General features: G+C 33.3%; 2 protein-coding genes across 2 annotated transcripts; one reads left to right on the top strand and one right to left on the bottom strand.

Moving 5' to 3' along the window:
- Positions 1-6584: 6584 nt before the first annotated feature.
- On the bottom strand, positions 6585-8691 carry LOC139850237 (pyruvate decarboxylase 1-like). The gene is made up of 5 exons (XM_071839822.1): positions 8620-8691; positions 7421-7480; positions 7134-7339; positions 6920-7037; positions 6585-6819 (listed from the first exon to the last, which is right to left on the bottom strand). Exons 1-5 carry the CDS (start codon positions 8689-8691, stop codon positions 6730-6732), a joined length of 546 nt encoding a protein of 181 aa, XP_071695923.1. The 3' UTR covers positions 6585-6729.
- Positions 8692-12309: 3618 nt separating this feature from the next.
- Positions 12310-13348, top strand: LOC139850236 (uncharacterized mitochondrial protein AtMg00810-like). Its single transcript, XM_071839821.1, has 2 exons — positions 12310-13181; positions 13276-13348. Exons 1-2 carry the CDS (start codon positions 12310-12312, stop codon positions 13346-13348), a joined length of 945 nt encoding a protein of 314 aa, XP_071695922.1.
- Positions 13349-15016: the final 1668 nt, after the last annotated feature.

Genomic DNA, 15016 nt, shown 5'->3' with positions numbered 1-15016 from the left:
ATACAAAACACCCCCTAAAAAATGTAAAAAGTTACATCCCAACCCTCAAACCAGGGGTATCAAGTGTAAAATCAATATTTTAATAAAAAAACTTATTTAAACTTCACCCATATTTTCAACGGGGCATACCTTTCCGCTCGACTCGCGTTAAAATTTTTCGAACCAACCGTTCAACTCAAAAAAATCTAACGACCACAACGGGACTAACTATACGCGAAACGGACACTTCTAAAAAAACGCTAAATAACTCGGATTCTATTCAATACTCAACGGGACATATCTTCCCGCTCGGCTCGCGTTAATTTTTTTCGAACCCACCGTTCAACTCAAAAAAATCTAACGAACACAACGAGACTAACTATACGCGACACCGACACTTCAAAAAAAAAAAAACGCTAATTACGTGTATTTAGATCAGTGTTCCATAACCTATAATAAACTCCCCAAACTAACTACATCATATCGATAATTCTGTTTCCCTTTTTTTTTACACGATCTTCATGCCGTTAAAAAGGCCATTAGGTACATTAGATACTAACTACATGCATTTAAAAACACCCGTAGTAAAACGTTTTTACTTCTGTAAATACATAACGCTCCATTAACTATGAATATACAACCCGAAAGGTCCCGCGGCATCGCGCGGGCCCATTTTACTAGTTATCTACTAATACCAAGTCCCATGAGATTTTACTGTTCACGAGGTTAATTTAGTCTTTTTCCAACTTGAAAAGGGTAACTTGGTAATTTCACTGTATTTCTTTAGTTTTTTCTCTGTATACCACCAAACATAATTTCATCATAGATTCACAGCCATTAATCTCCTGCCCCACTAAAGCCATCATCACCGGTGACCATCATCTACAACTGCCGAATTTTTCTCGGAGAATATAGTAAACGCCACATCCACTGTAGGCCACTTTAAAAATGAAAAAGATTAACAAGTAGCGGGATTAAAAATGAAAAAGGTTAACAAGCAATAAAAATAGCTGCGACTTTTACAGAACAAGCAACAAAGATACGACCTTCAGCCACAAAAAATGAAGACAAAAACATAAAGTTGTAACTTCTTATTTTAATTTTTGCACTAACCACTACCGGCACCACCATCGGGGGTTACTAACGGAGACAAGCACCGGATCTGATGACGGTTGTTAGTGGTAATAACTGCAATCACCATAGGTCACCGCCATCGATCACCAACGTCAGCCGCAAAAAAGAAAACAGAACAAAACAGTTTATAACAAGGATTTAGTTAAAATAAAAAGATGGGTTGTTTGGCGGTTCCAGGCGGCGGTGTTCGGTGGCGATAAGAGGCGGTCAGAGAATTTAAAAAAGAAAAGGACGGCGGTTTTGTGTTGACCGGTGACAAAAACAATTACGAGAGGACTGCGTCGTTTTGGTGGTGATGATAGCGCGGTATGGTGGTGATGAGAGCTCAATATGGTGTTGATGAGAGCTTAATATGGTGGTGATGGTGGCGGCAGAAATAGGAAAGAAGAGGAAAAAATTTTAGATCTAGGGTTTTCAATACTCCGTATATTATCGAGATGAGACAAATACAAATAAAGTGCTCCGTAATTTTAATACACTGATAATAAAATATTGAAGAGTGTTCGGTGCCTATTTCTAGGGGTGTTCAAAATATCCGAATCCGAAATCCGAATCCGAATCCGAAAATATCCGATTTTCGGATATCCGATTTTTCGGATTCGGATATCGGATGGAGTTTTTAAAATTTTCGGATATCCGAATATCCGAATTTTTCTAAAAAATCCGAAAAAATCCGAAAAAATCCAAAATATCCGAAAAATATCCGAAATATCCGAAATATCCGAAAATTATCCGAATATCCGGAAAATTATCCGAAAATATTCGAAGTTCTTCAAAAATATCGGATATTCGGATAATCCGATATCCGAATCCGAAATTTCGGATATCCGAAAATCGGATATCCGAAATTTCGGATTCGGATTTCGGATTGGATTTTTCACTATCCGAATTTCGGATATCCGAAAATGAACACCCCTACCTATTTCCCCCTATTTGTATGATAGAATTTTCAATATGTAAATTAAAAAGCCCGATATGTAAAATAATGTCCAAGTCCAACCAACAAAAACTAAAAAGGTAGATAAGCCCATTTACATGTCTGAATACTCTCATGAGCTTTATAACCAACAAATTATACTGTCCAAAATTAAAAGAAGTTTAAACATTATAAACTCATAACGTTTAACATTTTCGTGACCATTAGCCAACTAAAAGCATCTCACAAACGATTGTTAACCTTTTTTTAAACGTTCAGTTAACCTATCAAAAACACCTTGCAGAGAAGCGCGGTTCTTTATCCTCGTTTTAAAAAATCAACACTCACGTATGTAATTGTTACTAAATAAAAATATTTAAAAAATTAACACTCACATTTATAATTACTTAATAATATGTATTGACTTATTTATTATATTGTTTTGTGACTTTTGTCTATAATAGTGTCTAACTAATTGTGGAGCTCTCGCTTCGCGCCGGAAGCTCCGTTTTCAATGGGAGTTAAAAAAAAAAGTCTTGATCTATTTTGTAAAAAGAATTTTTTTGGACATCTAACATTGAAGGGTTGTTCTTTTTGTGAAAGTTGTTTTTTTTTTAAAGTTAGTTGATCTATTTTGTAAAAAAGAATGTTTTTCGACATCTTTTGATAGTATTGAAGGGTTGTTCATTTTATGAAAGTTGCCTCTTTTATCATTGAGGAAGAAAAAAAAATTAGTTAATTTTTTTGTGAAAAAGTATTTTTTGACATCTTTTGGTAACATTGAAGGGTTAGTTCTTTTACGAAAGTTGCTTATTTTATCGTTGGGGACAAAAAAAAGAAGGTGAAATGACAAAAATATCCCTGATTACTATTGGTGAATAGTAAAATAGTGTTTTGTCTGTTAGTATATATATAAATATAAATTACCTTTTAATAAATAAATTAGGGAGTATATAATATACATGTAAAGACTAACTTCCACAAAAGTCACGTAATATGACTTATCTATATATTCTAATAAACTTCTAAAATGATGATGTCATCATTAAGCTTAATTTTCATTATAATGATGTCATAATTATATATTAATTTAATTTAAAAAATAATACAAAATCTTTTATAAAAAGAAATATTAATCTCTCCTAAATTGTAATTTTATTTTTCTAAAAAAATTTAAAAGGTATTTATTATTATTAATTATTACTATTATTATTATTAAAAATATAAATATAAATACTCAACTTTGAGCAAACTTTATGTTTGTAAAATCAACGACAAGTTTTTTAGTCGGAATCCATGGTTCTACGGGGCAATAAACTAAATGACTTTAACATTTACATTTACTCAATACGTAAAATATATCATTAAACTATTTCGTTTAAACAAACTCGTGTTTTCACGGGTCATTTCACTAGTTATTATCTGAAATTTTGAAAATAAGTTACTAAGTAATATACCTTGACATTATTATATGCGATGGTATTCTCAAATTGATTAAATTCAAATATAAAATAACGTGTATTAGCTTGATTTAAAAAAAAAAAAAAGAAAAAAAAAAAAAAAACAATGGGTAGACATGACTAAATATGTTAGAATCTTCTCATATTAATTATTCTAGTTTTTACTACTCTGTATTACTTTTTCTATAACGTTCATATTCAATTTCAAGAAAATTTTCAAAAGTGCGCTGTTAAACGCAAGACGATTCGGATAATCGGTGATATTAAAAAGAAAAATTTGATACATAGCCACGCCACCAACACATGTCAAACATATAAATTGCATATATCATAGTAATTTACTCATGTTAAAATTCATAATGTTTATCTTAATTACTCCAGTTACCAACCTTTACACCCATTTTCATATTCTTCTTAACTTTGTATAAAGTAAAGATACATTTTATGTCGTCCTAATATATGGCTCTATTTGAACAATACTGATGTTCTTTGTTCTCTAATATATACGAGTAATTGAGAAAATGTTAACCACTACTTCCAAATATCTATACAGTATCTTCTTATACCCTTCTCTCCTAATAGATGTAAAACTTATTCTTGAGACAACAATCGCTATCCAATGACAAACGGTTGGTTACGACGATAGCAACAATAACACCTTAATATGTTCTTCAAACATTTTATATCAATCTATAACAGTTGATATGTCCACCTCCAGCCTCCTACAACCGGTCAAACAACGTACGCAGTCAAACAACGTATGTCACGATATAGAAGAAAATAAATTGGCGTTCGAAAAAAAAAAAAGATATAGAAGTCAAATGAAAAAACACAAATATGAAAAAATCAAATACGGAGTATCAAATATAACAATGAAAGATGCAAGAGATATACTAATTACTCCGCATTTATCTCTTCAGGTAGTCTTTTTATATATGAAATATATCTGATGTAAGAGTTGTACCTTTTATAGAAACAAATAAACTACGAGTATCATTAAAATTGTAGTTATGCCTTATGCGAGAGTTACGGTATCTTCAAACAAAAGATTTATAGCTGCATAACAACCTGTGTCCTGAAATTATTCATGAGGATTAGATAGATCAATACATACAAAGACAAAAACAATAACATGAAAAATTAGGTAAAACGTAAATAGGCATAAAAATAAGGTAAAACATAGATGAATAGTCATAAAAGTGTAGTACTCAATAGAGAAGATTTATACATGTCATACCCCAAAATATGATTAAATACATATATAAATGTAAAAGAGATAGTGGAGTAACTTGAACCAATACACGAAACATTTGAGTGGATGAATGCATGTAAAACACGTGGAAGTGCAAAATACGTGGAGTTAAGAAGACATTTGATTTCCTTTAAATTAAAGATAATGTTGATGTGGATGAATAGAATTGAAACACGTGGAAGAGCAAACCCAAGTCACGGAACTTATCAGCCACACATGATTGATTTTATGATTGATTTTTTTGTTGTTGTATATTTTTCTTTTAATGATAATAAGAGGAACCAAATTAAATAGAAATATTAAGAATATTAGAATGGGTGAACAGTGTCGACACCAATAGAAATTGTTGTTTACATTTTGTAGCCAATAAGGAAAGAGATTTCACTCTTGATATTATGAGATGGGATAATTTCAAAATATAGTGATTGTGAGCATTATATAGGGGTGGTGTAGTGAAATAGGTCTTGGGTGTTTTGTTATTCGCGACTTTGTCATTGGTTGTGTTGTATGGATAAATAAATGGATGATTGTCGAAAAAATGTGAAGGAATGTCGGGCCATGAATTTGTTAAGTGTGAGTATTCTGCCATCGTCGTAGTGTTGATCGATCTTTTGTTAATTGTGAATGGTTAATTAATTAATTGATATCTATTAACGAAGAAGGTATGCTGTTATACTTGGATTTCTATGTATATTTAATTCTAGTTAGTTTTAATTTTACAAGTTAAGGTGTCCAATTTTCTATGTATACAATTTGCTTACGTATTCGTATTGGTATTTTTATCATCACGATGACTTTGTTTCCAGAACCCGAACACGAATATGAATGAATTGAAAACGAATATGAACATAGTTATGCATCTACTGATGACGACAACGAAGAATGGCCACTGGAAACATAAAAAATTACACGAAGTACAAGACTTAAACATTCTCGTTTGTTTGTGGGAATCATCGTTTATGAAGATTTGTAATTACTTCCTTAGTTTTAGTCTCAGTTTGAGTCCAATATACAATATTTGGAGTTGCTTGTTTTGTATGCCAAACATAATGTTGTAAGTTTGTATTTAAGTTTATATATTAAATGATTTTTGTTTTTATGTTCATGATAGTGCCAATATTGTTGTTAAATATTTTTTATATTGATCTTTGCAAATTATGTTGCTATAAACTTTTGCTGTTTCTGTTTTATTAATGAGCTCAATTACTAATCTAGTAGGTCCGTTTGTAAAAGAAAAACTATAAAGACCGATTCTTGTTTACCGAATAACATTTTTAAAATAGTTATAAAGACCAGACTTTTGAAATCAAACAGATCCCTATTTAAACAACAAAGAAATTGGTTTAGTGTTTTAGTATGCTCATTTTTTTAGTAAAAACATTGAATGTTTTGATATACTCAAATTTCTTATTTACAGATTTGTGTTTTTATGATAATAATATTTTTTGTTAATAATTACAGTTAAATATAGTTAGGGAAGATGCAATATTTGTTTGATGAGAATGGTAGGCGTTATCTTGATGAAGATAATGGATAATGATGAATGGACCAATAAATTAGGATTTACAAATACGAGGGACCAATAATGTAAATATATAATTGAGGTGACCTAAAAAATTATATATTATAACATGTTAAATACATACAATAAAACAATTTAGAAAGTTTAATGCATACAATAGGATATTTGAAAGTTAAATGCATATAATAGGAATTTATTGAAAGTTCAATGCATTTTCAAATGATTTTCCCTAAATAATAATAATAATAAAAAAAATTAAAAATTGAGTATTTATATTTTTATTAAATTAATAATTATTAGTAATTAGTAATACCAATGTCTTTTGAAATTTTTTAGGCTAAAATATAATTGTTATATGAAAATTTTACTATATGCTTTAAAGTTTGTACACGTGTTCACAAGATGTTTTGTAAAATATTGTACAATTTGTTTTAAAGATTGTACATATAGTTATGAGAGTGTTTTATTATAAAGTTGTACATAATTCTTCAAATATTGTACATATGATGGTATTCTGCCCACATCGCAGCATCGTTGACACATCTTGAGCTGTAACCTGAAGTTATAACAAATCATATTAATATTATAAAAATGATCGGTTTAGACCATTAAACCTGATGGAAATTAGTGTTAAGCTGTATAAATGTATTATATACCTTGAAGTTGCCATCATAAATGCAAACAATCATTCTCTTATCAGTTGCAACATGTGCATACCCAAGGGCAGCACCGACTGACCACTCGATCGACCCGTATTGCATATGGAATTCATACCTACATTACAATATCAACTTTTGAATACAAATAAAGATAGTGAAGTGATAAAGAGCGTGTGTAATAAGTATGACATCATATTAGAGAGACACTTACCCACATCCTTGTGGCAAATTTAGTTTCTGGCAATTGAATAAAGAGTCCCCTGATTCAGCAATTACAGCGGTTTCACTTGACAACATCTTTTGTATGTTTTTAAAAAGAACATTAACCCTCAATGGATCTTTCGGGACACACTTTACAGAATGTCCTCCTTCAAGCACATTAATGCGCGCGCGTACACACACACACACACAAACTCCCTACCTTCGATTTGAAACAAAAGTGTGAAACCTTCTTGTATTTGTATATACGCAAATGAATATATCACACCGAGTCTGTACACTCAGTTGGCTTGCAATTTCAAACATATCCTCTATATTTTTGTTTTCCTTGTCACCATCCTGTAAAAAAAAATAAAAAATTACATGATGCCTGTAAAAGTGGATTTATTACAGAAAAAGGGAGGAATAACTAACCTCTTCAAATTTATTCTCGATATCACTCGCGAATGGTATATTAACTTTAACAATCTTATCCTCAATTTCCCAAGTTTTAACGATCGTATATAAACTACAAACTATAATAAAAACATTTCTATTTTATTATATATATATATATATATATATATATATATATATATATATATATATATATATATATAAAGTGGAATTTCCTTACCTAGATTCTAAAACTCTATGATGAAATTTCTTCAACTCCGTACAAACGCAAATAAAGTATTCAGATGTGGTTTCTCACTTGAATGACTCTGCGGATTTAGTCAAAGACTTGGTTTTTCTAGATAATGCCGACGGTCTTTGTTGAAATGTCAAGCTTATCTTGTCTTAATGGTCTTCTAACTTGCTTTGTTTGTCTGTTATTTCTAGGACTGCTGGTACAGTGTTTCTCTTCCTTCCTTGCATGATGGTTCATTCCTCAGGGGCTATTATTGCTGTTTGATTGTTCAAGGGGGCTGGTTGTAACATTTATGATTTTTGGAGGGTGGCTTATGTTGCTCTTGGTGTATATATTGGCTGGTGATCCTCTAGGGTTAATGACCCGTTTTTGCACCCTTGCTACTGCGATTACTTTGTTCTCACTTTCTCCCTAAAATCCAAACTTGTGTTGATCAATCAATTGTTTGTCTCAATTGATTGATCCTGTTAATGTTATTGCATTTCATTCTCTGTAATCTTGGTACTTAATCTTGTCACCTGGTTGTATCTGGTTCTGTTTTCCTTGTGACTGATCGATTGTTATTTGTGTAATCTTAGTTATTGGTTGATTATTAAGATTAAAGATCTGTTGGTTTGGCTATTTTAACATGGTATCAGAGCGTAGGCTTCAGATCTGTTGGTGATTTGATCAGATCGAAAGAAACCCTAATTTTGAAATTAGGGTTAGGGATTGATCTGGTTCCGATCGTGTTCTGGGCTGGTCTCCATCTGTTATCTTCTTTCGCTGTCTTCTGTTGCTGTGATTAGAGCGTAATTGCTCTATAGGGGAGTCCCTTTCCTCTTTCTCTTCTTGTCTTTTCTTTTACCCTTGTTGACTGAATCCCGATGCCCAACTCTTGATCCACGTTCTTGAAACGTGTGAAAACCTGATCAAGCATCTGGTTGATTCTTGCCCTCTTCTTATTGTTTTATGTTCCTGTCTCTTTTTCCTTACAGGTTTTGTGATCTTTCTTGCTGTGTGATTCTCTGTCTAATTGGTTGTGTCTGGTATATCTGTGTGTGGTTCTTGACTCTGGTGGGTTTGTTATTATGGGTGAAGTCACTTTGATTACCAAACTGGACTTTGGTGACCCTCTTTACCTTCATCCCAGTGATACATCTGCTACACCTCTTATCACCTTAAAACTAAAAGGAACTGAGAACTATAAAATATGGAGTAGGTCTGTTTTACTTGCTCTTGAAACAAAAAATAAAGTTGGTTTTGTTGATGGTACTTGCATTAAAAACACTACTGATGAAGTGCTTTCTAAACAATGGGATAGATGTAATTCTGTTGTCTTATCTTGGTTTCTTGGGTATATTGCTTATGAACTTTATCCTGGTCTAATTTTTTCTGAAAATGCTTCAACTGTATGGACTGAACTAAAAGAAACATATGATAAAATTGATGGATCTGTTATTTTCAATGTTCATCATAAAATCAACTCTTTGAAACAAAATGGGACTTATTTATCTGAATATTATCATGGCTTAAATGCTTTATGGAAACAATATGATACCCTGGTTGTCATACCTACTTGTGTTTGTGCTGCTGCTACCCATATTGCTGATCATAATAAGACCCTCAAACTCATGCAATTCCTCATGGGATTGGATGACTGCTATATGTCTGTCAGGAGCAAACTCCTTTTAAGAGACCCCCTGCCTGATGTTAAAACTGCCTATGCTGTGGTATCTAGGGAAGAATCTCATAGAGGTTTCTCCAACAAAGATACCACACCAAAACCACAGACCTCTGCTTTCATTGCCCAAACTTCAAATCAAAGATTTCAGAACAATAATGGCCACAATAAAGGTCCCAACACCAACCTTAAGGGCAAGAAATGTAGTAAATTGGGTCACACAATTGAAAGATGTTATGAAATTATTGGTTATCCTCCCGGTTTTAAAACAAATGGTCCTAATTCTAGTAATTGGAGACCTACTGCCCCCAAACCATCTGTTAACAACAGTGTCACCCAAAGTGTTCCTAACCTTTCAGATGAGGGTAACCCCTCTTCTCCTATCACACCCATGTCCTTTTCAAATGAACAGTGTCACCCAAAGTGTTCCTAACCTTTCAGGTACTTTTGTCAACAACAGCAAAGAGTTTAACTCTAACTTTGATAAATTTTTTAACTTCAACTGTTCTCAAAACAAAGCCATTTATCCCAGTTGGATCATTGATTCTGGTGCAAACCAGCACATGACTATGTCTGAAAAACACATTTGTAATGTCATTGATGTGTCAAAATTTAATCTTTCTGTTGGTCACCCAAATGGGACCAGGACCAAAATCATGTGGGTTGGGAATTAAAAACTTACCAATGATCTGACCTTGTTTGATGTCCTTGTTGTTCCTGAATATTGTGTCAGTCTCCTATCTGTGCATAAGCTTTCCAAAGATAGTAAACTAATGGTTAGCTTCAATGATTCTAAATGTTATATTCAGTACTTGAAAAAGGGGACTATAAAGGGGACTGGTAGCCAACATGATGGCCTTTACTTGTTTGATTCAAGTCCTTATGTGAGTAACTGCTTTGTGTCTTCTAAACTTTGGCACTCTAGATTGGGACACCCTTCCAATCAAGTCTTAAAAGTCTTAAAACAAAAGTTAAACTTAAAAGATATTCATGAAAATGATCCCTGTGATGTTTGTTACCAAGCAAAACAAACTAGGGATCCCTTTCCTCTAAGTGACCATAAGTTCAATTCTCTTGGTGATTTAATACATCTTGATTTATGGGGTCCCTTTAGAATTCAAAGTAGAGAAGGTTTTAAATACTTCTTGACCATTGTTGATGACTATTCCAGAGCTGTTTTGTTGTATATGCTAAAAACTAAAGATGAGGTCTATGAAAATGTCAATATTTTTGTAAACCTCATTGAAAATCAGTTTTCTGCTAAAATTAAAACCTTTAGAAGTGATAATGGTACTGAGTTCTTGAACTCTAGGTTTTTTAATCTCATGTCAAATAAAGGAATCATCCATCAAACCACTTGTGCCTATACACCACAACAGAATGGAATAGTTGAAAGGAAACATAGGCACTTGTTAAGTGTTGCAAGGGCACTTATGTTTCAAGGGGGTTTACCTTTGAATATGTGGAGTGAATGTGTTCTAACTGCTTGTTACTTGATTAATAGGACTCCTACTGCCGTGCTTTCTGGAAAGACCCCTTATGAAATGATTTTTAAATGTGAACCCAATCTCTCCCACCTAAGGTGTTTTGGCTGTTTGTGTTTTGCTGCTGTCTTAAATCCTTCTGATAAGTTTCAAAGTAGGTCTTTAAAATGTGTTCTTATTGGTTTTTCAAATGAGAAAAAAGGTTACAAACTTTATGATATAGAGTCAAAAACTGTTCTATATTCTAGAGATGTCAAGTTCTATGAAACTGTTTTTCCTTTAAAGTCAAAAGATTTTGTGAGTAATGAAAATGTTTTAAATCACAAAAACTTCTTCAATCATGAAAATTTCACCTTTTTGAGTCAAATACTGAAAGTCCCAATGATGAAGGGAGAGATGTAAATGATGATGATGGTAGTAGTGATGATGATCATGGCTCTAGTCATTCTAACAATGACAATGAACCTGATCATAGTCCTACAGTAACTTTAGATGATCACCTTACTTCTCCCGAGGGCAATGATGTCAACATTAATGATGGGTCACAGCAAACTAAGGTTCAAAATGAACCTGAAAATCTAAGGAGGTCTTCCAAAAATCATGTCATGCCTAGAAAATTTGATGACTTTGTGGTTGAGGGTAAAGTTAAATATGGTATAGAAAAAGTGGTCAATTATTCTATGTTAAACTCTGAAAATCTGTGTTTTGTGTCTAATCTGAATAAATCTGTTGAACCAAAAGATTATGAGCAAGCTTGCCTTGACCCTAATTGGGTTGAGGCCATGAACCTTGAAATGGAAGCTCTCATTAGAAATAACACTTGGATTATCACAGACCTTCCCAATGACAGAAAACCTGTTGGTAATAAATGGATCTATAAGATTAAGTACAAGTCCAATGGGGAGATTGAAAGATACAAGGCTAGACTGGTAGCAAAAGGGTACAGTCAAAAGGAGGGTATTGACTATGATGAGACCTTTTCTCCTGTGGTAAAACATGTCACTGTAAGATGTTTCATCACTATTGCTGTTCAAAATGGCTGGCCTCTATACCAGCTTGATGTCAACAATGCTTTTCTGTATGGTGACCTTAATGAGGATGTTTATATGACTTTGCCCAAAGGATACTATGGTGATTCTGATAAAAACAAAGTCTGTAAACTGTCTAAATCCTTGTATGGGCTTAAACAAGCTCCAAGGCAGTGGAATGAAAAATTAAATGCTGCTTTAATTGAAAATGGCTTTACTCAAAGTGAATCTGATTATTCTCTTTATGTGAAAAACTGTGGCAATGTGTTTGTTGCCTTGCTTGTCTATGTGGATGATATTGTGATTACTGGGAATAACCTGGTGAAATAGACCAAGTCAAAACCTTTTTAAAATCTAAATTTATGATTAAGGATCTGGGAAAACTGAAATATTTTCTTGGTATTGAAATTCTGGATAATGATGATGGTATATGCATGTCACAAAGGAAGTATTGCCTAGATTTGTTAAATGACTATGGTCTGCTTGGTTGTAAACCTGTGTCTACTTCTATTGAGCAAAACCTTTATGTTGCTTGTGAACCCAGTAACAAAGACAAGCTGCTTGTTAACATCACTGAGTACCAAAAACTTATGGGGAGACTTATCTATTTGTCTCTTACCAGACCTAACATTGCCTATGCTGTTCATGTTCTCAGTCAGTATATGCATGCCCCTCTGCAATCACATTTTGATCTGGCCTTTAAGGTTTTAAGGTATCTTAAAGGTGCCTCTGGAAAAGGAATTCAAATGATGAAGGGCAAGGGGTATTCTCTGTATGCTTACTGTGATTCAGACTGGGCAAAATGCAAGCTAGACAGGAAATCTGTCACAGGATACTTAGTATTCTTTTGTGGCTCTCTTGTCTCTTGGAAAAGTAAAAAACAAGCCACTATCTCCAGGTCCTCAGCTGAAGCTGAATATAGGGCCATGGGGTCCACTGCTTGTGAAATTGTGTGGCTGAAAAATCTTCTGCTTGACTTTAACATCAAAGTCAACCTTCCCATAACCCTGTTTTGTGACAATAGCTCAGCTATTCAAATTGCATCCAACCCTGTTTTGCATGACAGAACAAAACACTTTGATATTGATCTTCATTTTATAAGGCACAAAGTTTCCTCTGGTCTTATTAGAACTGAAAAAATCGAGTCTGTAAACCAACTTGCAGATATTTTAACAAAAGGGTTGAGCTCTGCCCAACATAATCTTCTTTCAAAAGGGTTGGGTCTTGTTGATATGTTCCAAAATAAAGCTTGAGGGGGGATGTTAAAATGTCAAGCTTATCTTGTTTTAATGGTCTTCTAACTTGCTTTGTTTGTCTGTTATTTCTAGGACTGCTGGTGCAGTGTTTCTGGTCCTTCCTTGCATGATGGTTCATTCCTCAGGGGCTATTCTTGCTATTTGATTGTTCAAGGGGGCTGGTTGTAACATTTATGATTTTTGGAGGGTGGCTTATGTTGCTCTTGGTGTATATATTGGTTGGTGATCCTCTAGAGTTAATGACCCGTTTTTGCACCCTTGCTACTGCGATTACTTTGTTCTCACTTTCTCCCTAAAATCCAAACTTGTGTTGATCAATCAATTGTTTATCTCAATTGATTGATCCTGTTAATGTTATTGCATTTCATTCCCTATAATCTTGGCACTTAATCTTGTCACCTGGTTGTATCTGGTCTTGTTTTCCTTGTGACTGATCGATTGTTATTTGTGTAATCTTAGTTATTGGTTGATTAATAAGATTGAAGATCTGTTGGTTTGGCTATTTTAACATTCTTGCTTTATTATTCGTGATATAGGTAAATGCTTTATTCTGTGATGTCCTAGATCTTCTTGTAATATGTGAAAAGGAAAAGAATAGTTAATATAAAAGTCTTAAATGTTGAAATACATGTGTTGAGATACATATGTCATGGGAAGTTAAAGTTAAGAAATCACAAGCAACTATTAAGAAAAGGGCCGATAGTAAGTTTACAACAATGTCTGTTGCTCATGTAGATGAGGAAATTAGTGACAACACAGAGGTTTTTGATGTTGAAAAGATATTTGGAAATGGTGATATTTATATAGGTCAATGGGCAGCAGTCGAAAACAGCCCGCAAGGTTCTGGGAAGTATTTATGGTGATATTTATGTAAAATACATGAAGAAATTCACAGCCCACAGGTGGTTAGAACTATAATTTCATCAAATTTCAAAAGCAGTTGTTGAAATATTAATGTAAAATACATGAAGAAACTCACTAATAGCAATAGGTTCAGTCAACACCTATAAGTTTTTTCCCCAAAGAAACATTGAAATTCAGTAAGTGCAGACAAGTGAAAACATTGAGAAGGTCAAGATGAAGTATGAAACATCAAATTTCATTAGCGGTCTACTTCCCACCATCGGTGGAACTTGAACTCGGATACAGGTGAGGCAAGTGTAAAAATATTTTAAATCTTTCATAGTCAGCAGGGATGAACACTAAGAAAAACCTTATTTTGTAGTAAATTTTTTTTTTTTAGTGTAAAAATTTTTGTTCCGTAAAATCCAGGATGGGCGGACACCATCTTTGGGATACACAAAGAACCGCCACTGCTTCCCACCCTAAGCCCAAAACCCTAAACCGTAAGAACTAAACTCTAAACCCCAAACCCCAAACTCTAAACCGTTCGTGTTAAATTCAATCTAAACCCTAAACCCTAATTTATAAACCCTAAACCCGGTCTGAAGCCTAATATGCTCAAAAGCACCACTTTTTTTTTTTTTTGGTAATGTGACTGAAAATCAACAAGCTGAGGTAATTTCTATCATGCCTTTTGAATTAGGGAATTTTCTTGTTAAATACCTAGGGTTACCCCTCATTTATACTAGGCTGTATGCTAAGGACTGCACCAATCTTATTGAAAAAGTTAGAAAAAGGATTCAGGACTGGAAGAATAAATTGTAAAGACCCGTCCTAATCCATCCAGACGAAGTCCATATCGACTATAAACGATTCATAACAGTTGATTACATTGCGAGGTACTTGACCTCTATATGATACATTTTACAAACATTGCATTCGTTTTTGAAAAGGTTATATTTCATTACAT

This window comes from Rutidosis leptorrhynchoides, chromosome 5, assembly GCF_046630445.1.
Source record: "Rutidosis leptorrhynchoides isolate AG116_Rl617_1_P2 chromosome 5, CSIRO_AGI_Rlap_v1, whole genome shotgun sequence".
NCBI lineage: Eukaryota > Viridiplantae > Streptophyta > Magnoliopsida > Asterales > Asteraceae > Rutidosis > Rutidosis leptorrhynchoides.
The sequence above is the reverse complement of the archived record's forward strand: the minus strand, read 5'-3'. Positions and strand labels throughout refer to the sequence as shown.

What these genes read in the sequence shown, in the direction of transcription:
- LOC139850237 (XM_071839822.1), bottom strand. Translation starts at nt 8,691, where the DNA reads ATGCTTGATCAGGTTTTCACACGTTTCAAGAACGTGGATCAAGAGTTG. An exon ending in TCGGGATTCAGTCAACAAGG is followed by an intron (nt 7,481 to 8,619) that starts GTAAAAGAAAAG and finishes TTTTTTTTACAG; the next exon opens with GATGGTGACAAGGAAAACAA. An exon ending in AATTTGCCACAAGGATGTGG is followed by an intron (nt 7,038 to 7,133) that starts GTAAGTGTCTCT and finishes ATTGTAATGTAG; the next exon opens with GTATGAATTCCATATGCAAT.
- LOC139850236 (XM_071839821.1), top strand. Translation starts at nt 12,310, where the DNA reads ATGATTAAGGATCTGGGAAAACTGAAATATTTTCTTGGTATTGAAATT. An exon ending in GGGTTGGGTCTTGTTGATAT is followed by an intron (nt 13,182 to 13,275) that starts GTTCCAAAATAA and finishes TGTTATTTCTAG; the next exon opens with GACTGCTGGTGCAGTGTTTC.